The 24,039-nt window shown below is 39.6% G+C and overlaps 3 protein-coding genes across 10 annotated transcripts in view; all 3 read left to right on the forward strand.

The window, feature by feature from the left end:
• The window catches only part of nrbp2b (nuclear receptor binding protein 2b), a 43,005-nt gene extending 32,686 nt beyond the window's left edge, over positions 1-10,319 (forward strand). The window contains exons 2-18 of one of the 2 annotated variants that reach the window (XM_020935614.2): positions 2,284-2,406; positions 3,493-3,594; positions 3,689-3,778; positions 4,364-4,404; positions 4,490-4,584; positions 4,706-4,729; positions 4,842-4,928; positions 5,684-5,739; positions 5,815-5,910; positions 6,816-6,948; positions 7,435-7,537; positions 7,634-7,684; positions 7,761-7,896; positions 8,001-8,054; positions 8,145-8,208; positions 8,288-8,343; positions 8,413-10,319. In XM_020935614.2, coding sequence (XP_020791273.2) covers positions 2,284-2,406; positions 3,493-3,594; positions 3,689-3,778; positions 4,364-4,404; positions 4,490-4,584; positions 4,706-4,729; positions 4,842-4,928; positions 5,684-5,739; positions 5,815-5,910; positions 6,816-6,948; positions 7,435-7,537; positions 7,634-7,684; positions 7,761-7,896; positions 8,001-8,054; positions 8,145-8,208; positions 8,288-8,343; positions 8,413-8,499 — 1,398 coding nt within the window. In that variant the 3' untranslated portion in view covers positions 8,500-10,319. The remainder of the gene's footprint in view (positions 1-2,283; positions 2,407-3,492; positions 3,595-3,688; positions 3,779-4,363; positions 4,405-4,489; positions 4,585-4,705; positions 4,730-4,841; positions 4,929-5,683; positions 5,740-5,814; positions 5,911-6,815; positions 6,949-7,434; positions 7,538-7,633; positions 7,685-7,760; positions 7,897-8,000; positions 8,055-8,144; positions 8,209-8,287; positions 8,344-8,412) is intronic. The other variant, XM_055151042.1, reaches the window with a different exon arrangement.
• A 334-nt stretch (positions 10,320-10,653) lies between these two features.
• LOC110170027 (poly(U)-binding-splicing factor PUF60) lies at positions 10,654-16,520 on the forward strand. 3 transcript variants are annotated; one of them, XM_020935648.2, is made up of 12 exons: positions 10,654-10,727; positions 11,226-11,300; positions 11,463-11,558; positions 11,700-11,789; positions 12,256-12,306; positions 13,268-13,429; positions 13,508-13,600; positions 14,429-14,642; positions 14,723-14,922; positions 15,167-15,281; positions 15,553-15,800; positions 15,882-16,520. In XM_020935648.2, the coding sequence occupies exons 3-12, from the start codon at positions 11,481-11,483 to the stop codon at positions 16,182-16,184; spliced, it is 1,554 nt and encodes a 517-aa protein (XP_020791307.2). In that variant the 5' UTR covers positions 10,654-10,727; positions 11,226-11,300; positions 11,463-11,480; the 3' UTR covers positions 16,185-16,520. The 3 variants fall into 3 exon arrangements, with proteins under 3 accessions (XP_020791307.2, XP_020791306.2, XP_020791308.2); XM_020935647.2 differs by lacking the exon at positions 11,226-11,300 and having other exon boundaries at positions 10,660-10,727; XM_020935649.2 differs by lacking the exons at positions 11,226-11,300; positions 12,256-12,306 and having other exon boundaries at positions 10,660-10,727.
• Positions 16,521-16,739: 219 nt separating this feature from the next.
• The window catches only part of scrib (scribble planar cell polarity protein), a 46,749-nt gene continuing 39,449 nt past the window's right edge, over positions 16,740-24,039 (forward strand). For 4 of the 5 annotated variants that reach the window (XM_055150764.1, XM_055150765.1, XM_055150767.1 and 1 more), the window contains exon 1: positions 16,745-17,747. In XM_055150764.1, the coding sequence (XP_055006739.1) occupies positions 17,589-17,747 (159 nt within the window). In that variant the 5' untranslated portion in view covers positions 16,745-17,588. Of the gene's footprint in view, positions 17,748-24,039 lie in introns of all 5 variants that reach the window. The other variant, XM_055150766.1, reaches the window with a different exon arrangement.

Genomic DNA, 24,039 nt, shown 5'->3' on the forward strand with positions numbered 1-24,039 from the left:
ATGGCCGCATTTGGCCTTCGGGTCATACTTCACAGACATCCCTTATTTAGGTGATATTGCTTTGCTTTATTGTTCCACAGCATGGCACTCTTCTTTTGCCATGGTGATAAACAGGTGAGGCCACAGGCCCAATTTAAAGGTTGGAGCTGTAAAAATAGCTTTTTGGTCACAGAAATGCTTGCCTGGAATGGTCCAAAGTATGGCATTAAACATATTTCTTTTTCATTCTATTACAGGTCCTCATTGATTCAAAATGTGCTTGAAAAATGCAGATTCTTGTAGTGAACAAGGTCACCTCTCTCCACAAATCTGGTCTATAACTCACCTGCCTGTTTCTGGTGTCTCTATGGACATATTGTAGATGGCTGGCAAAGTACCCTCCACCAGAAAAGTTATATAGTACATCTTTAACTATACTACCAATACTAACACTACCATGACAGAAAACCTCTCCCATCTTACCTCATTGTTAACAGCACAGACTAAGCACATTTAAGTTTAGTTTCTGTATTTTACACTAGTACTGTACTCACTTTTGCATTGTTGGATTTGTGGTCTCCTAAAAGTGCAATTAGTTTTTGATCACACCACTTCTCTTCACTGTAAACATGGGAGGAAGTGTTGAAAGTACTAGCCCGTATTATTATGAAGTATTACAGTAGTCTGAGGTGTGGGTTGACGCAGAATAGCATGTCTGTACCCTGTTATCAAGATCTGTCTGGAGCTGCATCACACACACAACTGTCACTTATGTGCTCAGACTCCACTACAGAGGAGTAGCAGTGGGTTTACTCTAACCGTAGTGTATTATTACTATTATGAAAGCAGATATATTGTGTTGATTTAAAAGCACAACGCAAGCTTTGAATTTCTGTAATGAAACCATAGGCTGTATATATAAATGAACACAGCTAACCCACTAGATGCCACGTTCCAAATAAGAAGTGTTCATGTAGGAGGGGTGCTTCTGGCTCTATCAATGCCCCTTTTTGGCTTTACATTGAAAAAATCCCCTTTCTCTGCAGTGAGGCTCATCATTTTGGTCTTATAATGTTCTTATTAATCTGCTCTACATGAACCTGTTTTTTTCCTTCTATTTGGCTGTAAATAAATTCACAGAGTCACCAGCCATATTACGATTTCAGTTTTATAAGTTCTTGTAAATGTTGGCTAATATTTTTTATTGCTTTGAAGAGGTTCACACTTCATTGCAGTTGGTTAAATCCACTTGTTGCATTGTTGAGGCTGACCAGTGAGAGGTGTATATTATCACAGAAATGAGATCATACATTACAATCACCCAACCATAATTTGAGTGTATTTAAAGGGTCCATAGTACGCTACTTTCTGATCTATGTGTGTTTTTTCTTCATGAAAAACATACAGTTGTGTTTTGTTTTATTCACATATGTGTGGCACACGAACCCTGCATATCTAGACTGAGTTCTTCTCTCAAACAGCAACACTCTGTTCCACCTTGTGTAAAAGGCTGATGACATCACAAGGTGGTACAGAGTGTTTTGAGCTTTGGAGATGTAGACAGACTAATTAAGCAGGATTACTAAAACATGTGAATGAAACAAAACACAACTCCAGGTATGGTTTTGATGAGGCAACATTCTAACAGGGCACAAGAGTCACAAGAGTCAATTTAGCTTAATATACCTTTTAAATAAAAAATAAACCAATGAAATAAAAATAAATTAACTATAGTTCTAGTCTGCAAATGCATACTGTCCACATTTTTATTGCTTATATTCAATACCCCTGCTCCATCCTAAGATATTATCATGGTTTTGTATACGCTAAGACAGCAATATCCTGTGAGGAGCAGTGCTGATCTGCCTTAAAGCTCCACCTTTGTACCAAATGAACCCAAAGCCAGTGTAGCTCCTGGACCAGTCTGCAGAGACTCTATGCAGTCTCCTCTCTCTAAATCCTTCACTGTTTAATCCACTCCCCTCCTCCTCTCACTGTAATCTCCTCTGTCCGCACACCATCCTTTTACAGTTAGTCTAATGAGATGGCTGCTATTTGGCTTGTTGAACTTGTAAATCAAATTATATATTACTTTGTAATACTACCCTTGAATTTCCTTCGGTATCTATCTATCTATCTTCTCTCTCTTCTTTTCTCTCTCTCTATCTTTCTCCCCCTTTCTTTCTCTCTCTCTCTGTCTATCTATTTGCCTATCTGTCTATCTGTCAAATGTGCATTTACAAACTGAGCTTTGATGTAATTGACACTGGCTATTCTAAAAAGTTCTTGTTTTTGTTTGTGCAGGTGAGCCAAGGAAATGTTCCTGGGGTGGAGAGTGCGTCTTTGGCCATGGATACAGAGGAGGGTGTGGAGGTGGTGTGGAACGAGGTGCTCTTCTCTGACAAGAAAGTCTTCAAGGCACAGGAGGTACGGCTCATGCTCAAACACAGAAACATACTTTAGTTTATGAAATTTTCTGGATTTTCAGCTGTTGAATCCTATACCAAATGTGATCCAAAATAATGCCTGCATTTTTATAGTAAGAGCATTGAAATATTCCTTGACGCTCCATCAGCAGTGGGTTTGTGGGTGAACGCTCTACTAATGAGCTCCTCTTCTCTACTCATAGCCATTTGCTGTCTGCTGTGCACTTAAGATGTAACCTGTCCAGCAAGGTGGAGTCTCATGATATTTGTGAGTTCAGAAAACTCACAAGAATCCATCTTGGAATAGGCCCACTGTGAGCTTAGTTGGCCGGGGCAGATCAATCACAAAGCAGAATTCAGGTTTGTGGAGAAGCCAGAGGTGAACCTCCTAAATGAATCAAAACATGGTGATGCTGACAGACATACTTAAGCCTATTTTAGCATCAATACAGACAATTTTCTTTGTTAAAAACATGCAGAATGTAAGTCCGTGCAATTGTGGAGAAAGAAGATGTCTGCTTTTCTCTCAACTGAATGTAACAAAAGTCAGATTTTTCGGGCTGTTGTGTGCTATCAGATTTAATCAGATTTAAATAGTTGTTGTTTAAATAGCGCTACACATATTAATCTGGTGTAAACCTGATTACATAAGAACAAAGAAAGTATTGATAAAAAGTGATGTTAAAGGTGTGTATTTTGCCCAAAGATATGTTGAAAAACATACAGTACATTTTAACAGTTGGTGGCTTTAGTGCACCTCTCCACAGATTTGACCTGTCACTTAGCCAGGTGGTGCCACCTGTTTGCTGCCTTGGAGATAGAAATGTTGAATCACAAACCATGGAACATTCCAGGCAAAGCATTGACATCTCAATAAAGAGACAGGTGTTGTACCTGCCACTATTACAAAGTGTTTGCATTACACATCACTGACAATGCAATATAGCACACTTTCATATTGTCCTACAGTTCAGTACAGATCTTGTAAAATAGAGATTCTATTTCCAATGTATTATTTTGTTCAGTCCTTTTAAATGTTTGATATTGAAAATTGTCTAATCTTCAGTTATTTAAAATATGTTTTTAGGATAAAATCAAAGAGATGTTTGAAAACTTGATGCAAGTTGAACACCCCAACATTGTAAAGTTCCACAAATACTGGCTCGACATGAAGGAAAGCCAGGCTAGGGTAACTATCCTTCTTTTTGATGCTGTTGTTGTTGTTGTTGTTGTTGTTGTCTATTCTCTTTTAAATCTCATAATCCTATCTTCTTTCTTTGTAGGTTATTTTCATCACTGAGTACATGTCCTCTGGCAGCCTCAAACAGTTTCTCAAGAAGACCAAGAAGAACCACAAGACCATGAATGTGAAAGTGAGTGTGGCTGACCCCTGCTGGTGGTATACAGTACCACAGCGTGCATCCCTGTTGACATCTATATTTTAGGCAGGATTAAGGATTATGTAACACACTACCATGGCCCACTGCAGACATCTTGTGGGATTGTGCTCCTTCATCATAAACTCCTCTCTTTATTATTTTATTGCATTTTCTATCATTGGTTGCAGAGTTGTACATATTATTGTCTTTTTAAAACATGCAAAATATTTTAAATTGACAAAATATCTGCATATTTTAATTTAATATTTTTTGTTCTTTAATAGGGGAAAGTATTAAAAGGTAAACAAAGACAAAAAAAAAAACATGCTAATGTAATTCTTTAATGTCATTCTCTTCACAATAAATTACACGAACATAGATTATATTCAGATTAAATTAAGAATTACTATGATTTTTATTTTATTTTTTTACATTTCTTTATATACTATGCATTGTTTACATATATACTTAATTTTATTAATTGTTCAGAGAGTTCCAATGTTTTACACAAACAACTGCAAATTTAGAGCCTCTTTACTTCTAGAATCCTGTTTGAATTTGTCTTTTTATTTACTGCAGGCTTGGAAGCGATGGTGCACTCAGATTCTTTCAGCTCTTAAGTAATAATTTTCTCTGTCTTTAAAAAAATATTTGTGTTATAAAGTACAGTATAGCTGATTCTATTATATTGTTATTTATTTGCAGTTATCTACACTCGTGTGACCCACCAATAATCCACGGAAACTTGACCTGTGACACCATTTTCATCCAACACAACGGCCTCATCAAGATTGGCTCAGGTCTGACCCCTACACGTGTTTTTGTGTAACTGCAGTTTTGCTTGCTTTTAATTATACTGTATTGTGAAAAGAGGCAATTAATGGCATTTGGCTTTCATTAAATGTAATTCTCTCTCCGCAGTGTGGCACCGACTATTTGTAAATGGTAAGAAATAGCTTTTGCAGTAGTTCTACTTTGTTTTATGTATGCTTTGTCAGCTGTGTAATTTTATATTTAGTATACGTTTGTTTACATAGTTGTGCAATTGATGTTACAGTGTTCCCAGATGCAAGTGTCCATGGTAAGGGAAGGCAGCACCGCGATGAGCAAAGGAATCTACACTTTTTTGCCCCAGAGTATGGTGGTAAGGAGTTTTCAATTGAAACTTTTCATGTAAATCTGAGATCAAACCCTGGACTAAATTAGGGATAAATTAGGAATTAACGTAGTGTAAAACTAAACCAGGAACCAGATCTAAAATCCAGCCAAACCATGGTTAAGGCACTTTTAATGGGCCCATGTCACTATTTTCTGATCTATATGACAGTGTTGTTTCCTCATCAGACCTGGAGTTGTGCTTTGTTTCATTCACAAATGTTCAACACACAAACCTTGCAGATTAAAGCTGAGTTAATCTCTCAAACAGAAAACACCCTTTTCCAACTGGTGATGTCTGTGGTTATACAAGAAGTGCTCCACTGTGTTTTTAAATTTCATACACCTTCACTAGAATCATTTGAGTGTTTTCTGCCTTGAAATTACCAGTCTCCACTGTACCAAAATACAAAAGGTGAGCTATGAAGACATATCCAGACTAATAAACCAGGGTTGCACAGACATTTGTGAATGAAACAAACAACTCCTGGTATGTATCTTTTAACTGGACAAAATGTATTCCTTCTTGAATCATTTTAGAATCATACTGAACTTTATCAGAACTAGTAGGCCTATAAGATCACATGATAACAAAGAAAGTACTAATGTTTTAGGTTGAAAATTGCTTAGTATCGAAATCAACTGCAGAGGTCCAGTGAGGAGGGCATTTTAAATTTCAAGTTATCTTTTGTCATTTGTGAATGTATTTGTTACATCAACAGTGACTTCTTTCATGATTTTTAGCTTGTGCAGATGATTACGCCATAGACATTTTCTCATTTGGCATATGTGCTCTGGAGGTGAGAAAAAACATGTCATTTGTATTTTGTCCTTCTGTGAATGTGTTAATGACAAATTCTGGTTGTTTTATCCAGATGGCAGTTCTAGAGATCCAGGCCAATGGAGACTCTGCAGTGTCCAAAGAGGCCATTGTCAATGCAGGTCAATCACTGGAAGACCCTCTCATGAGAGTAAGGTTCATAATTTCTACTTTTAAAGAAGAAAATGTAAACTGGAAACTTTAAACCTAACCCTAAGATAATCGTAATCCTTACAGTATTCATATTGACATAAAGTGAATATATTACTTCTTACTTGATACCATATATATTTAAATTTTTTTATTCACTCTGTTATGGTGAACTGCTAATGTATTCATCACAGCTGCACCTGGCGCTGGGTAACAGAGATGTGGCTGCTAATGGGCTATAGCCTCTCCAACTAAAAATCAATATCTCATTTACATGTCACATTCATACCTGAGCAAGGTTAAGGTGTGTCTTGTCCAAGGACACAACAATAGTATATGCACATAGAGTAGATACATAAGTGAGGAATAACTTGGGACCACTGCAAACCATACTTTACAATGAACTAGGTCTGTTTTCCACATTTTAAGATGGTAAAAATCAGGTACAGCGCCTTTAAAGGGCTATTGCACTAATTTCTTTTCTGTGCTATAATTGTTTCCTCACCAAAACATACCTGGAGTTGTTTTGTTTCATTCACATATTTAACACACAAATCTGGCATATTTAGGCTGATTTTTACTTTCAAAAGTATCATTTTATCCTTGCATTTTCCAATCTCTACTAAACAAAAGGAAAAAGGGAACTCGTAACTTGAAAACTACCACTTCATGACATCACAAGGTGAAACAGCATTTTGAGCTTTGGATATTGTAGATATACTAATAATAAAAGCTTACTCAAACACACGTGTATGAAACAAAACACAACTCCAGGTATGTATTGAGGAGGTAACAACATTATAACATAGCTTAGAGCTCATTACAGTCAAGTTTGTGTAATGAAGGACCTTTTAAATGATTTGCTCTCCATCATATTTTTAACAATACTGTCTACTCCTCCTACAGGAGTTTACCCAGTCCTGTCTGCGCCATGATGCCAAGCTCCGTCCCACAGCTCACGACCTTCTGTTCCACCGGGTCCTGTTTGAAGTCCACTCCCTCAAACTGCTCGCTGCCCACTGCCTCATCAATAACCAATGTGAGTGCCCCCTCTCATATCCACCTCCACACCACATTCACCAAATTGTGCCAACACTTACAACATTCACCAAAATTACGACTTAACTGGGATATAGGAAGAAACTAAACCAGGACTAGAACAGGACCAAACTGTGCTCAAACCAGGATGAAATAAGTGCAAGTGTGAATGTATCCTATATTGTACTTACTACTACTATTTGGATTTGTTTTATAAGAATTCTAGTTTTTTCCTTGATAATTTTTATTTAGCTGACCTTTTAAATGAATTTTTGTGTGTCTGCTGACAAAAATCTATACATTTTGCATTTTAGTCAAAAATACTAAACATGAGTATTCTTAACTGAATTCACTTAAACTTTTTGTAGATATGTTTTTGGAGTGTACATCAAGATTAATTATATTATACAGTATACAGTACTATTACATTATATTACCCCATTGTACTGGACAGTCCTCATAATAACTTTATTCGTTGAACTTCTAGACATGCTTCCAGAAAACTGCGTGGAAGAGAAAACCAAGTCCTTTGACCCTAATGCGGTAATGGCTGAAATCAAGCACGACGACAGACCAGGAGTGCAGCTCAAGTAAATCTACAACTATTTCTATCGTTAACATTTAAATGAACATTAACATTTAAATGAATAGGAAATACATATTTTATATTTTAATGTCTATTACAGATATTCTCATGTATCTCCATTAGAACTTGACAAGTTTTTAGAAGATGTAAAGTAAGTTTAAGTAATTTATATTAAATAAATACACATAATTCTGTAGGCATTATTAATAAATAGGTGTTGTTTCCAGGAATGGGATCTATCCTTTAATGAACTTTGCGTCTTCTCGGCCACACCCCGTCCCACGAGCCCTGTCCTTGTCCCAGGAGCAGGTGGAGACAGTCAAGACACCCACGCCAGAACCTCAGGAGACCGAGACCAGGAAGGTCAGATACATGTCATGAAAAACAAAACATAAATCCTCTGCCCTCCATCTGAAATTATTATCAAATTATGAAGGCAACCTATAAGAACTGTTCTCTGTGTGCAGGTTGTTCAGATGCACTGTAATTTGGAATCAAATGAAGAAGGGACCAAAACACATGTGAGTGGCAAATACTTAATGCACAGTGCACATAGTGTGGAATGTTCCACCTATAAAACTGGTAATAATACTCTGTCTGCTGCTTTCCAGCTATCTCTGTTTTTAAAGATGGATGACAAACTTCATCGGCAGCTAAGCTGTGACATTCTTCCAAGTGAGTGTGCATATAGTACCGGTGCATTTGTATTTGTATTTGTATTCTTGAAGCTAAAAAGCTATCGTTATTGTTTTAGCTGACACCTCCAAAGACCTTGCAAGTGAACTAGTTCATTATGCCTTCATTAATGAGGTAGGTTTAAGAATGTGACATACTTTGCATGCACATTTCTTATCTCATGCTCTTTATGTTATCACACAGGAGGACAGTGACAAAGTGGCCGGCTTCCTGGAGGATGCCATCAGTCGGCACCGGGTGCGAGGGCTTGTGTCTGCAGTGGCACAGTGAGCAGAGTGGCCCTAGCAGAGACCCTGGGACTGGGCCCCTGCACTGAGCAGAGGACAGCTGAGGACACACAGCTGGGACAGGGAGAGCAGAGCCCCTGTTGTGGAGGATGTGTAAAGAGCCACAGTGCAACAGTCTGTGGAGACACTCACCCAGCAAGCAGCAGAAGCACGGCTCTGGTGGCTCTTCATTCCCACATCAGTCCAAAGTGGAACATTAGCAAACTCCCTGTCTAAAGGGCTATCACGCCTTACTCCACCATGCTACTCTCCAGAATAGGTTTACTTCGACTTAAGAGACAGCAGCTATCTTTTATTTTGTAGGTGATGATGAGCCTCATTTGCTCTCTGTCTAGTTTAAAATGTGCAAACAAAGCTGTAAAAGTATACCCCTTTCATTTTCAGGCCAAAACATTGATTTTTAAAGGAAGATGCCCATCCACCACATGCTGTTAATAGATATTCATCTTTTTGTGTTGAACTATGAACTATAGGGTCATTGTGCAATGCCCACCTTTCCATAACATACCATTTCCACAAACTTTTATGTCTGTCAAGCCTATACACTATTACGTTACATGGCCATGTAATATATCTCCCAGTTCTAAAACATGCCACATGTCTCAATTAAGGGGAAAGAGATTCTGCCTCTTTAGCCCATAGTGCTCTTAAGGGTCTAGCCCTGCACAAGTATTATAGAAGCCAAAGACCTGAAGACAAAGTGCCTGCATGGCAGCCTACAGCATAGAATTGGCATCTTTCTCAATACACATTTTTTTTTATTCAAACAAAAGGTTACTTTAATTAATGTATGTTTTTGGGTTTTTTTTATATTTTATGAAAAAAATCTTAGAAATTGCTGTCACTTTCAGAGCAGCATCTGCTATGCACACGGTAAATTGATTCTGGTAAAACTATAGGTAGAATTATTTTAGGGTCCATTATGAACTCAAACCAAACATAAAATTGCCATAGTGGGTTAATTATTTGTATTGATCGTTGTATCCATTTTTATGAACTAAAAGGATGTGCTCTTTTTACATGTGTCTTAAATGCTACCATGCTGTGCAGTATATTTGCATGGACATTGTCATCACAGTCATGATGTGATTTTGCCATTTTAAATTGATTTTCCTGTTTGTACCACACATTTATGGCAACATTGCAGAATGTACAATATAATATATATAATGCTTGGTTTACAATTCATCACATCCAAAATTTGGAATGTAATTTCCAAAACAATTGGCAAATGTCCAACTTACAACATATTGTTGTTTGTTACCTTTATTTTGTCTGTTTAAATAGTCTCTCTTTGACTGTAGGCCTACAGTATTGCAGTTGTCAGTTGTCAAGCAATTATTTAATAATTATATAGCTGAGTCAGGGGACCTTTTGGCAGGTTTACTCTGACATTCACTTAGTTCAGGCTGCCATTGTTTGTGGCTACTGGCTAGTAGGGCGTTTGCCTACAGCAGAATCTCTACAAACCAGTAACCAGCCTCATGTTCTCATTTGATCTTGCAAACAGCATGTCTTAATATCCTGCACTGTGTGGCTGCGTCCATTGGCCTAATACTGCATCTTGCCTAAATAAAGTTTCTGTGAATCATCAGAATCATCAAGATTCTGGGATCTGAAAAAGAAAATGAATGTTTTGACTGTGCAAACAAATAAATAATGTCCATTTAACTATTATTCTGTGAATATGTGGAATGGAATTGGCCTCTGAATGTGTTCTATAGGTACTTAATTAAATATTTGTAAAATGTTGTCTAGGCAATGCAATTAATTACGCAACAATAAACAAAGTGAGAAATATCATGAGTTGGCAATATTATTGATGTATTTAAAATAACCTACCATTCACTCTTACCACATTATTATTTTTTTTTATTATTATTATTTTCCCTCCATGGACCACAGGCGCGTAATAGACTGCACTGTCCGTGTACGGTAGGCCTATTAGTGGGCTACACTCTTGCTTCATGAAAGAAGGCTATAATAAGATAACACTCGATATTATTCACTGCATTGATATTAGAGATCCATGCCCCCCACACACACACACACACACACACACACACACACACACACAATTACGATTGCGCCATTGCAAATGTTCCCAAGTATCGCGATACTTTTCATTGAAACAAAACAGTTCTCGCGATAACTGCAAACACTGGTGGGCCTTGCGGAGAGGGTGTGCGTATGGCGGTTACAGAGACTGCGGTAAATAGAAAATTTAAATTTTTTCATTTATTACCGTCACCTTAGCTTCGCCTTCCTTATGCAAAAGCCTATGTGATTGATAAGACTCATATACCACAACGTTAAAGACAAAATATTTGTTTGATGGACGGGTTGTAGAACTGAAAGCATAGGCGCTAGTTAGCTTGTAACAAACGTTAGCATAACGTTTGTTATAAGCTAATGCGTGGTCCTGCAGAGTAGGCCTCCCCAGTGTAAAGACCGTATACTTCCGTATACTTGGTCGTTTCCCTCGAGATGGCTAATGAAATCTTGTTCTCTGCATGTGTCTACGATTGTGTGTGTGTTCATAATGCGACCGTGTTCCTTCGAATGTTCTCGATCATTAGAGACAATCGAGTTCTTGTTAGCAGTGCGCCTACAGAGGCTAATGCTACGCGGAAAAAAGACGCGCAGACCTTGTGTCTTTAGGTACCTGATGTTTGCATTGCTAGTCTGAAGGAATTTTCTTTCCCCCAGAAATAATTGAATCGTTAAAGCTTCTGATCCACGTTGTCCTGCTCACTGTGGACCCGGGGATAGCGGGTTGAGTAGGTAAGGAGTACCGCTCCTGCCGCGTTATTCTGGTGCATGTAGTAGCCTCATTATGTTGTCTCAGGGATTTTGATTTTGATCAGTTCCTGTGTCGCGAAATACGTGGTGTATTGTGGTTGAACCTTATCATTTAAACGAACTAAGTGGTAGTTTGAATCACAGGGAGGTGAAACGCAGAAGATGGAGAATGGACAAGGCACAGGCACCAAGCTTGGCCTTCCGCCGCTCACCTCAGAGCAGCAAGAAGCACTGCAGAGGGTAAGCTATGCTTACACTGAAAGGATGCATCAATATTCGTATATTTTTCTATGTATAACACATGTGTAATATGTAACATGTAATTTATAATATTGCATTGTTGAACCTTTTGTTATTAAACATGTATCTGTTTCTTTTTAGGCCAAGAAATATGCCATGGAACAGAGCATTAAGAGTGTTTTGGTGAAGCAGACCATCGCCCATCAGCAACAGCAGCTCACCAACCTGCAGGTGAGATGCGTTTCAGTTTATAAAGCTTCTCATGAGTATTTTATTTCATGTGTGGTCAATGACCAACTGTAGACAGCCAAATCAGTGTTTTCTCCCCATTTTGAATGGCGCATCAATAAATCCTGGCTGGAAGTAAACATAGTAGGGAGCCTTTCTCTTCCCCTTTCTTCCCTTCTTGAGGGATCAGCAGTAGACAGTGCGCGCTTGCATTTGCTTCTGTTTCTTTCAGATGGTGATCTTCAGCAGAGGCTTTGGTCGTGATTGAAATAACTGTCAATAATTGGTCTTTATTTTCGTTTACTACTGTTCACTGGTTTGTTTTAAGTTGGGGACACAACTCTTCGAACTGTTTAGGACTGGCGTTCTTATCTTTACTTTGGTCTATCTAGCAAAGCAAATGCCGTTTTATCAGCTAAGGGATATTTAACCTACTTTTCAGCACTTTTTCATCTTTACTGTCTTTCAGATGGCAGCAGTGACAATGGGCTTTGGAGATCCTCTCTCACCTTTACAATCGGTCAATAGATTATTAAATTATTTTTTGTGCGCATTCCAATTAAAAAAGGACTGTTACCCTTCTTTTACCAGTTGCCTTTGCAACAATCCATGCCCTTTGTCAAGAATGCATATTTTATAAGAAGACATAGTCTTGCACTTTTTTTCCTGAACTAGTCTGTAATTCTTTTCTGGGTAATTTGTAAAACGCTGTTGCTTTCTTGAATGGTCTACAGGCTTCTTCTTCTGCAGTATTCAAACAAGATGGTAGTCAGTATTTTAGGCTGTTCAGATTAGAGAGCTTTTATAGGTAAAGTTATGGTCTTTTTGAAAAATATGCATTTGTGCAGTTAAAAGAACAGTTGTTGGCATGGGATGAAAGAGGGATATCAATCACTTTGGACCAAAATGAGAGAACTATATGACAGGTCTTTTTGGCCATCTCAAAGTCAACCTCTTTCTGTGTGAAATTAAATTGTCATCATCCCATTATGTCATCAATTTAGCTGCTAATATTTATTATGAATAAATCTCAAGCAAAAAAAAGTTGCATAGCAACTTCTTTGAAAAAATCCCCATCCACTTAAAAGAACACTCGAATTGCTTTCAGCAAGACTTAAAATGGATTTTATTTTCTTTTGTTATCTTACTTGCATCCATGGACTACAGGTTAGTTGATAATGATGCCAAAAAATTAAAGGCTGTATGTGCATGTGAAGTGTTTGCCCCTTTGACTTGTTCACTAGAAACAGGAAAGAGGCAATATGGTGAAAACCAACGAGGCCATCACCATGTACAACTCGTAATGCAGAGTTGTGCTGAATGCTTTATTTTACTCACCTTTTACTTTGAATTGGCCTTTGTTGGTTATTTTTTGGGGGGAAGCACATTAGAAAAAAACAAATCTTTTTTTAGTGTGCGTGTGTGTGGTTGCTGCTCTTCTTTATAATCCTTGCACTTATTAAATTTTTCCCCGTTGGCAGGTGGCAGCGCAGCGACAACGTGCACTAGCCATCATGTGTCGGGTCTATGTGGGTTCCATTTACTACGAGCTTGGTGAAGACACCATCAGACAGGCTTTTGCCCCCTTTGGTCCAATTAAGAGCATTGATATGTCTTGGGATTCTGTTACAATGAAACACAAGGTCAGTGCAGTATCAATATTTGTTTTACTATGATTTTAAGATGAAGTACATCTTTTCTAAATACATTTCAAATGGCAGGGTTTTGCTTTTGTGGAATACGACGTACCAGAGGCTGCACAGTTGGCTCTAGACCAGATGAATTCAGTCATGTTGGGGGGCAGGAACATAAAGGTGAGTCCTCTTTAGATTTAGCACCGTTATCATTATTGATCTAAAATAAGTTTGTTGACAGTCATTCCAATATTATAATTTAAACATGGTTTCAAAACTATGTTTCATTTTTTGCTTCTATACAGTTTTATTGTTTTAGTTTTTTTGGGACACACTAATTTCTTTTTCTTTTTGTCTGTTTGTTGATTTCAGGTACGTGTTGTTGTGTGTCATTGTGGTGTGTGTCTGCTGTGTGTTTGCTTCCATGATGTTGCCAAGGCTGCTAGTGACGAGCTCCAGTTAGACGCCCTGCGGTGTCACGTGCCTCTATGTCCATGTTGTGCTGATGATGGGCTGCGCCTGGTTGGTGTTGCTTGGCCGCCCCATCTGTAGTACAGATCTTTGTCCCTACGAGATGAGGTTTAGGAAGTTTACAGGGCTCTCTTTTGCAGTTAGGCAAGAATCTCAGGGTCACGTATTAGCAGTACTCACTTCTGGTAACGTTCGGTATTGCCACCTGCTCAGCTAATTGAGCTCCAAGTGCTCTGCATTTTTGTAGTTCCCCAGCAGATTAAATGGTGGCTTGTTTTAATAAATAAAACAGGTGACGAGACTCGAAGTTTTTTTTTTTTTTTAAATAGGCAACCTTTAGGTCCTTATTTTTCAGTATACAATCTCCACCTTTCCTTTGGGTAAACTGGTAGGCCCATCTCTGGAAAACCTTAATATTAGTTGTTTGGCTGAAAATGGTGGCTTTTCCGAAGTTATCCAAGCAGCCTTAGACTGCGCGCCTAGTTACACCTATGAACCCCCTACTCAGTCGCCCTACTCGTATGATCTGTGCTATAGGTTGGGCGCCCAAGTAACATCGGTCAGGCGCAACCCATCATTGACCAGCTGGCAGAGGAGGCACGCGCATATAACCGAATCTACGTGGCATCGGTCCACCCTGACCTGTCAGATGATGACATCAAGAGTGTGTTTGAAGCCTTTGGAAGGATCAAGTCTTGCACGTTAGCCAGAGATCCCAACTCAGGGCGGCACAGAGGCTTTGGCTTCATTGGTGAGCTAATGGCCCCCCAGTCGCTTGTGCTCTTGTTGATGTTACTGTCATAATGATGCACTTACTGTATTTACTTCTAGAGTATGAAAAGCCACAGTCAGCTCTGGATGCTGTATCTTCTATGAACCTCTTTGACCTTGGTGGTCAGTACCTACGAGTAGGCAAAGCAGTGACCCCACCTATGCCATTACTGACTCCTCTGACTTCTACAACACCCGGGGGCATGCCTCCTGCAGCGGCTGTAGCCGCAGCAGCAGCCACTGCCAAGATTACAGCCCAGGCAAGTATCATCGCAAAAACAACGTGAAGGCCCTCTAATCTGCAGTTTATCAGTTAACCCTAATTTAACCATGTGCAAAAAAGCCAAATCTTTCATTAAAAACAACTTTTAGCCTTTAATGTGTTACCTTGATTCCCGTTAAGAATATCCATGGTGAGATTACTTTGCATTTTAATATCATTGTTGACTCTGCTGCCCTGCTCTGTCTCCCTGTCTCCGGTGTCTTGGGCAACGCTCTGTTAAGGAGGCTGTAGCTGGCGCATCTGTTCTGGGGGCATTAACAGCCCCGCAACTTCTTGGGCAGCAAATGGGAATTCCTCAAGCTGTTATGGCAGCCCAGGCACCAGGGGTAATCACAGGTAAATAAAATATTTAAATTAGGAAATTTGTACAGTAAGGGTAAGGTATATAATATGTTCTGTTTTTATAATGTCTTCTGTTTTATATAGAAGTAGTAATAGTAGCAGCAGTAAAACTGAAGGACACATTACAAGTTAGAGTTGAAATCTATATTGTAAAAAAGAAATATTATCGGTCGTGAGACATTTGAGTTGAGTGCATTTAATACGTGCTGGGTGGAATGTTTTTTTTTGTTTGTTTTTTTAAGTGGCATACTCTCACGTTTAACAGGTGTAACTCCAGTGCGCCCTCCCATACCTGTACTTCCCCAAGTGGGTCTGGTGAACCCTGTGTTAGCATCACCACCAATCCTCTCTGCCCAGACACTAAGCGCAAATCCACAGGAAAAGAAAGAAGAGAAGGAGGAGACGCTGCAGGACGGAACAGGACAGGAGATGTTAAGTGACCAAGAGCACATGAGCATTTCTGGCAGCAGTGCTCGACATATGGTCATGCAAAAACTGCTGCGGAAATCTGAGGTAAGGGTTTTTCCATTTCGAATGTAAGGGACTTTGAATTTTAGTTTGTAATATATCTCTCTGTTCTGTTTTCATTTGTAGTCTACTGTCATGGTGCTTAGAAATATGGTTGGACCAGAGGATATCGATGATGATCTTGAAGGAGAAGTGACTGAAGAGTGTGGCAAATTTGGGAATGTGAACAGAGTCATCATCTATCAGGAGAAACAAGGAGAGGAAGAGGACGCAGATATTATTGTCAAAATCTTTGTAGAATTTTCCAATGCTTCAGAAATGAACAAAGCAATATCGGCTCTTAACGATCGATGGTTTGGAGGCCGCAAAGTTGTTGCTGAAGTGTACGACCAAGACCGTTTTAACAGCAGCGACCGACTTTCTGCATAAACTCTGGTTCACCAACCTCTTACAAACTGTTGCATCTAAAGTTTCAGTCTGCAACTGCAACTCTGGGTGTAGACCTCTGAAACTTGTAATTGTTTTTTTTTTTATTATTAAATGTTAATAATCCTATTATAGGGTTAGACAGGCGTTTGTCCTAATTCTGCTTTGTTTGTCTGTCAAAGCCTCATTTCTTTTTTTGTGCAAAATTGTTTTTTTGGATTTTGCTGAACATAGGCTTCCTGCTTGTCTGCTCCAATACTCTTTATAATAAATTGATAAAATATGTACACACTGTCTTTCTACAATAAAATATATTCTTTGTCCAATTAAATACCATAATGCTATGTTTCTACTGATGTAGTGATTGATGCCGTATGCACGGGTGTCTCAAACATATTGCATGTATTATAAAAAGAAGAGTGGTGCATTAAGCTCTGTCCGCCACTGGGCGTCGCGCCACAGTAACGTTAGACCTTTGCTGTGCTCCATACTGTTGGACTAACGCGGCGGTGCTGAAGTGAGCCAAGCCCAGCCCCCCACACTCTAAACCGGCCTGGCCTGCCCATGGGCCTGCCTCATCCAGGGGTGGGAAGGAAGCGCGACTCCTCAGCTCCTGCTCTCCGCTGGCGCTTCACTTACGGAGTGATTGAAGAAAGAGACGGACGATTTCATTTATGGCACATGTAGGATATTATGAGGACGTCTCGAGAAGAAATCAGAAGGTGTTTTTCACAGCCCAGAAGTGAAGAAGTGTTGGTAAAGACCGCTAAAGCTGAGCACAAAGACGTTCAGTGAGCTGCTAGCTTTCGATAGCTAACGTGAACCACAACGGGCTTATTAACAACAGTCGCAGTGGATAAAGATATCGCGTTGTAGTCGATTGAGGGCTTTTATCTAGTTTTATGATAAGTTTAATTACACCTGTACGTTTTAATTGGGAGCACAACGATGGCTTGTTTCAGCTTTATCCATTGACTGAATGATCTCTGCATAGCTGGGCATGTTCTGCTAGTCAATGCTGAGCTTCAACGTGAAACCAGGATGTGGTACTAGCAAAACACGCATTGTTGATCTAATGTGTTTGGACATTTATAGTGTGAGCGATAAAGTGTCTTTGGAGGAGTTTTTTCGTGTGGGTTGTGATTCCCCTGCGGATGGAGTAGATCTCTTACTACCTTGCACCTGAACTGAAACCGGGATACAACCAACTCTTCTGAGGGATTATTTTGTACCTAACAGCTAAGTGGATTTCGGCCTCCTGTTCAGGTTCGTCGTGGGAGCACCGTAATTGTTTTGACTTGGGTCAGGCCGTTTCTGCATTGTTCTTTCTCCCAGCGGACATCCCTCTTCACCTCCGATGCGGAGAATTCAGTAGCACCGGCAACCACGACCCCCAGGCGGCCGGACATGCTCAAGTGTATCCCCCTGTGGCGGTGCAATCGCCACGTAGAGTTGGTGGATAAGCGGCACTGCAATCTGCAGACGGTCCCCGATGAGATATACCGCTACAGTCGCAGCCTGGAGGAGCTGCTCCTTGATGCCAACCAACTCAAAGAACTACCCAAGGTAACTGTACCTCCCACAATATTCAGTAGAAAAAACTCTACGCGTCATATTTTACAAAACACACATTAAGTGAGATACTGACAGGTGCATCCTTTTGGTAGCAGGTACAAACTCTACAGCTATCTCTGTTATGATAATGTGTCTGGCCTGTCAGCCTTCTATCCCATGTGGTGTATGACTTTGGATCAAGTCCAAAGGTAAAAGGCGTACTCCATATCATACATAGCCGATTGGTTGTAATTTTTTTAGATGCTGGGGATTGGGAACATTTCACACCAAAACAAGTGGTGCATAGACCACTTGGGCGTTTTGATTGGATGCAGAGTGGGAAGGCATGTGTGGAATGAGCTGTAATCCTGTCCCCACCCACACGTATACCATTTGAAATATGACAGAAGTGCACATGCCGAGCCAGAGTTTATTTAAAGAGAGGTAGTACCACAGTATTGGTTGTGGAGCGGGAGTAAAATGCTTATTTTGACTTGTGGCTTCTTGTACTCTGTTAGACTCTGTCCTTTGTCAGGCTAAGGCACTGATTCTCATTGTAATGAAGCACAAGGATCTGTGTGAATGCTCAGGTCAGTAGAAGTCATTCATGGGCTACTTTGGTTGATAATGAAGCATTATAAACCAGTCCAGTCTACAGCCTGAGTATGGTGTCTTTTAGAACAGAACTTCTGTGTTTTTAAGTAATGTTGAACAGAATGGCATTATAATGAACTCAACTTTTCAAGTCTATAATAACTCGACATCATGCAGCATTCCTAAAGTCTGCTTTGTGACATTAGTGTAAAGTCATAAATCCATCATCTTACAGTTGTATGCAGTGAGCAGACTCTAACCATGCAAGTCCTCTGGGTGACGTTGTCAGCAGGGAGTCGGGTGGTACAGGACTGTCCCAGACATGTCAAGCACGAGCCCTGTATGAACCCAGTCATTACAAAAATAAGCACATGTAGTGGTTGTCCCGGCCCATGGACAACTACTGTGCATGTGCTGCTGTCCCTCCCTCATGTCACTGTGTTCACTTAAGATGAGACTGAGTGCACTTGTCAGTTGTGCTTTAAGTCTGATTTTGTTCAGGCATAAGCTCTGATGAAATGTTCAGTTGCAAACTATTCCAAATCACTTCTGCATTTTTACTTTTTAAAGAAGTTAAAGGTGTAAAGGGTGTTCGGGGCTGAACAATTTGGAAGAATCTGAAATTGTGATTTTTCAGACATTCTGTGCAATTCAATTTAAAATTTTTATGTTTTTAACTGTAGGAATAATTGTTTGGGCATGTGGGTAATTGAGGCCATTGAAAAGAAAAGCAATTGATCTTGCAGTCCTAATTTGGGGCAAAAGTGTGATAACTAATGTAAGTACAATAGTCATATCAGTTGTAGTTCTTATTGTGAGCACACTTTTCTTTCAATGACAAGTCTACAGACAACACGCTGTCCTGAGTGAAGTAAATGGGACACAGTGCTTTTGGGTGCACATCTATGTAGCATTAGCTTATATTGGTACGGGTTTAACTTGGTCAACAGATGGAGCTTTAGATGTCCTGTTGGTTTCTTAAGTTCTCCACTCACTCCAGTGCTTTGCCCCCTCCCTTCCCAATTATACTTTTCTTCTCTTAAAGGACTTTACTAATGTCTCTGTTCTTAAACGGTAGCAGTTTCAGAAAAGCATGGAATGAAGTTTTGTTTTATTGTGTTGAAAGTTCTTGCAGATATTTGGCTTTGTGAAATGGAAGTAAAGATTGTTAAGTAGCAGCTGGTGAGGAATTCCCCTCTTCATCTTTAGCCCTTAATGCTATGACGAGTCTATTTACTTAATGCACATGGCTAATCTCTGATACCACTTATGTGGGCTGTTTCTCTAGCTACAGAAATGCAATGTTTACATTTCATTTTTGCAATGTGTAAAATTTATTTCACTAGTTGGAGCATTCAAACAATCTATACCTATAGGCATTGAAAGGCATGCTTCCCCATTTTGCTGTCCCTGATCTAAAAGACTTGTTTCACAGTGGAGGAAGAGGGAATTATCTTTTTAGGCATTCTCGACTTCAGTCCCATGACAACTTACAAAGAATCCATTCATCTGTGTTGTTGCTCCCCTCATATCCAATGTCATGGGTCTGTGTTTCTAAGTGCTCTGCTCCTATCTAGGCCTACATTAAAACGACAAAAATCGATCCCACCTCAAACTATGGTTTTTCAGCAGTGCTGCTGCCAGTGCACCTGCTGAGGAGAGCAGTGCAGAGCCAGAGGGGAGGCAGGTGCATGGTGCAGTGGCTTCATGTACCCGGTGTAGGGTATCTGTTAGTCTCCATTTCCCCATTGTCAAAAAAGGGAGCATATCCCAAATGGGCGTGACTTTCCCAGTAGCCATAGTTATTTTATTATTACTATTTCAGCATTCATGTGGAAATGTGTAAATCCCATTTGGGCTCTTTCCCTAAGGGTTTGATATATAGGGCTGAAGGATTTGTGGAAAATATCTAATTGCACATTTTCTGACAAGCATTGTGATGAGATTTGCAGTATGTTTTAATAGTAGGATACTGTTCAAAGTTCACATTCTAAACATGTTCAGAAGAATTAACAAAATGACTGACATTTGTATGCATCTAAACTAAACATTTTTTACAAAGAACTGTCATGTAGTGTTACCTAAAGGGCACATCCGTAAAATACTGCCTGAAAACCAATGTCTAAGATGTGCCTTTCCACCCTTTACGTCTCCATTCAAGCAGATAAATGCCCAGATAGAAATCTCTTATCTGCCTCAGTCCTTTGTATAAACTCGTGCTTGGGTTAAGTGAAGCTCACATTAGAGTCATCTTGTGCTCAATTGTTTGTTTTACCTTCTTTCAACAGTGTAATCCTGCCTGTGGTGTCATTATTAAGAAGGGTGTTTGTCAGATAGTAGATACTTCAGGATGATTGAGTTTGAGTTAAATCTATGAAAGACTCTATGTGACTATGCACTGGCTCTTAAAAATGCTGGTATTGTTGGTTGCATTCATAAACCATTGCTAAACTTTTCAAACAATGTAAAGCTTTTCTACAGTTTGTAAAATCAACAGACATCGATGGTGGACTGTGTAAAGTGTATTCTTTGCATAGCTGATGTAGGATAAACCTTTCAGGCACACATGCTCTACCTGCAGAACCTCTCAAAACTACATTTGACTACAAGAGCAGATTCAGCAGGTTTCTTTGTGTGAGCCGATGACCAGCTGGTCCCACATCCTGCCTCCCTCCCCCACTTCTCCGTCGGGACAGGGGACTAAGAGCGTGCGCATGTGAAAGAGACACAGGAGAGGTGCCCAGGAGCATGGGGGCCCTGGCACTTCCACAGGCCTAGTGAGAGCCCAGAGTTGAGCCTCATTGATCACTGCGTCACTGGGATTCTGTTCAAGGAGCTGTACCCAATTGTTTTCATGTAATAAAGGCAAATCTGTATTGAGCCATTACAGACCTCTAAGCAGCTCTGGAGGTCAAAATGAGACCACTGTATGCTGTCCTCATTTTAGTTTTATCATCTGCGAACCAGGAAATATGACTGATGCACTCTTGGCATGCTAGCTGTTGTTAGCATTACACTGACTGAACTCTCCTCTGAAAGCTCTGAAAACTGCTCATAATCTTATCACAATGAGCACTAATTAGGATACTAGGAATGCAATAGAAAAGTGAGGAATAATTTTGAATTGCTGCAAACAGTGTAAAATAAGCAAATTTAGTTTTTCATGATATTAAGATGAAAAAAATGGCTAAAGTGACCTGTTAATGCCTCTTATCCATCCAGCAGCAGACATGAGGCTGACATGGAGCGTCAGGTGGAGAGACAGGAGTGGACAGTGAGCAAATGGCCCATCCCTCAGAGACTTCACATACACAAGTTAAATCTGCACCCAACCCCCTTTAGCTCCAGCCTAAGTATGTTTACATGCAACGTTAAGAGCCCCAAACTGTGTGAAGCTGTCCAACTGAATTTGCTTTGACCTTATTAGAAATGCACTGAAGAAATTCAAACTATGTGATTCTCAGTTCTCTCCTATGGCTGCTTTGGTCTGGTCTGGTCTGGTATAGTGTTTGGCAATAGGCTTTTGTGAAGAATAGAGGACCAGCTAGGTCTTTCACCATAACGACTATATCAACTTATCGTTCAATACATGATGATGGAGCAATTATTTTTGGGTCAGGTTTTGTCGTGGGTACCTTTTCTTTGCAGTAGTGAGACATTTTTGGTTTTTTTTTTTTCCAATGTCTTTATTTTTTTGTATATTAAAGCTTGGGTTTTTTTCTCATGTATTTTGAGCAAATTTGCCTTAGTACAGACATATTGTATAAGTAACTATTGAAGTCAAAACAAGTCCCCTGTGCATTGTCTTTATCTATTTAAAATCACATTTTATTTTCCGATAATCAGGAATTTCACTGTTGCCATACTATTTGTTGCTAGCATTACCATGTGAGTAAAATGCCTTTCTAGCCTCTGAAAGTTGTGAAAAGCTTTTATAAACACATTGCGGTGAATAATGAGGATGCTTGGAATGCATAAGGTAAGTGAGGAATGACTTTGGACCACTGCAAACTGTAAAATGGACTAGTTCTGTTTTTCTAGTTCTTGTTCTGTTTTAATATCAGAATATTCAAGTTTTTCCCACCATCTAAACGAGCTTCTAATCAAGCTTGTATGAGAAGAATTGGTACCTGCATGAATGAAAAACGACATTTAGTTTACATTTGCATAGAAATCCCCATCTCTGAGTGACATAGGGAAGCTACTACAAAAAGAATGGCACACTGCACACTACATTCAACTTGAACATTTTAATTTGCTTCCTGTGTTTTTCAAGTTTTTGTTTGGTTAAAGGTAAACAAAGAGGCGAGGCTTTGGTGAATAATGTATGAGTGTGTTAGTGGCAGCAGCTGTGCTCCTGTGTCGTGGACAGTGGCTCTCTTTGCCTTATGTACACTGCATTGCGCACTGTCAACTGGTCAAGGTTAGCCCATCTCTCCTGCTCAAATGTATGCCTGAGATTTTGAGCCAAAGGGTGGAAAGCATGTAAGCATTTTGGCAAGGTGAGGCTGTGACTTTTGAAACTTTGAAGCAGAAAATGAAAGGACAACAGCATCAGCACGTGCCCTGGGAACCAAGCAGATCAGTCAGTAGTAGCTGTTTTGCTTTGGGTCTCAGCAGTGAGCTACGGGGTCATCTTCAACCATATGTTTGCTCTGCTTGAGTAAACTGGCCTTTCATGGCATTCATAACCTTTGCATCTTAGTGTCCAAAGCTAACAGAAATGTACAGTTGAAAATTCAGTTGGGAGTTAGAATTTCAGTCTAGCATTTAGGAGCAATCTCCACTTTAGCAGTTATTGCTTGCATTGCTTGAAATTATAATATTGATATTATTTTATTGTGTGGCAAGTCCAGTTTTCTGAACTGAGAGATATCAGTCTGGTCACCAGTCAATCCGGATTTGTTTATTTCACTGACACATGAACTCATTGGTCATCCATTATTTTCATAAAAATTTAGATTTCTCTCACCCCAGATTAACAGTGTTTGATTCCACAGAAATCCACAATGTTTTCAATCTCCTCTTCCCTGTGATATTTTTTTCTTTCTGTTTTCTTTGTAAACAGATGTATTTGTTTTGATACCAAATGGACCATGCTTGTCCTTGATCGGCTAATCCACCAGAGCAGACTCATCTTTATAAAGTATTAAAGAAGTGTTTATTCTTGATCCCAAGCCAGTTGTTATTATTAATTGTTATTTTTAACCTGGCAAGTTCATAATAATGTCTAAAGAGTTTAAAAAATTTTTTTAACTATATTTAGTTTGTTCTGTCCAGGGTACATCTTCTGATCCTACTGTATCCCTCACAGTCACACTTTAGTCCTTTTGAGGCTAAGCTGCGTGGTGCTGATGCCCCTGTGGGCGCATAGGTCATCCAGGATGGCATTAAACCCAACCACAAACAAGTGCTGCCCTTTATCTGCCGGCCCCACACAGCCATCACCAGCTCCAGTCTGTGCCTAAGAAACCTGAGCTCTCATTCAGCTTGTGCACCCTGTACCAGGGATTTAATGGTGCTGCTATCACCTATACTCCGCACATCCATCTAATGAAGTGCTCATTCTGAAATCGCTGCTTTTGTGTTGGGTGTTGGGTTGTGTGTCTAGTATTTTGTTTGATGTGTTTAGTTTGCCTGATTTAGGACTAATTTGTGGATGTTGTGTATCTTGTTGATTAATTTCCATGGGAGTGTCCAGATTGTAGGA

Source organism: Boleophthalmus pectinirostris, unplaced genomic scaffold, assembly GCF_026225935.1.
Source record: "Boleophthalmus pectinirostris isolate CB_2022bp ecotype Guang Dong unplaced genomic scaffold, ASM2622593v1 HiC_scaffold_15, whole genome shotgun sequence".
Taxonomy (NCBI): Eukaryota; Metazoa; Chordata; class Actinopteri; order Gobiiformes; family Gobiidae; genus Boleophthalmus; species Boleophthalmus pectinirostris.

Bases quoted from the DNA above. Each gene is read 5' to 3' on its own strand.
- LOC110170027 (XM_020935647.2), top strand. From the start codon at position 10,707: ATGGCGGTTACAGAGACTGCG. The intron at 10,728-11,462 runs GTAAATAGAAAA...TTTGAATCACAG, and splicing joins TGGCGGTTACAGAGACTGCG to GGAGGTGAAACGCAGAAGAT. The intron at 14,923-15,166 runs GCAAGTATCATC...CGCTCTGTTAAG, and splicing joins CTGCCAAGATTACAGCCCAG to GAGGCTGTAGCTGGCGCATC.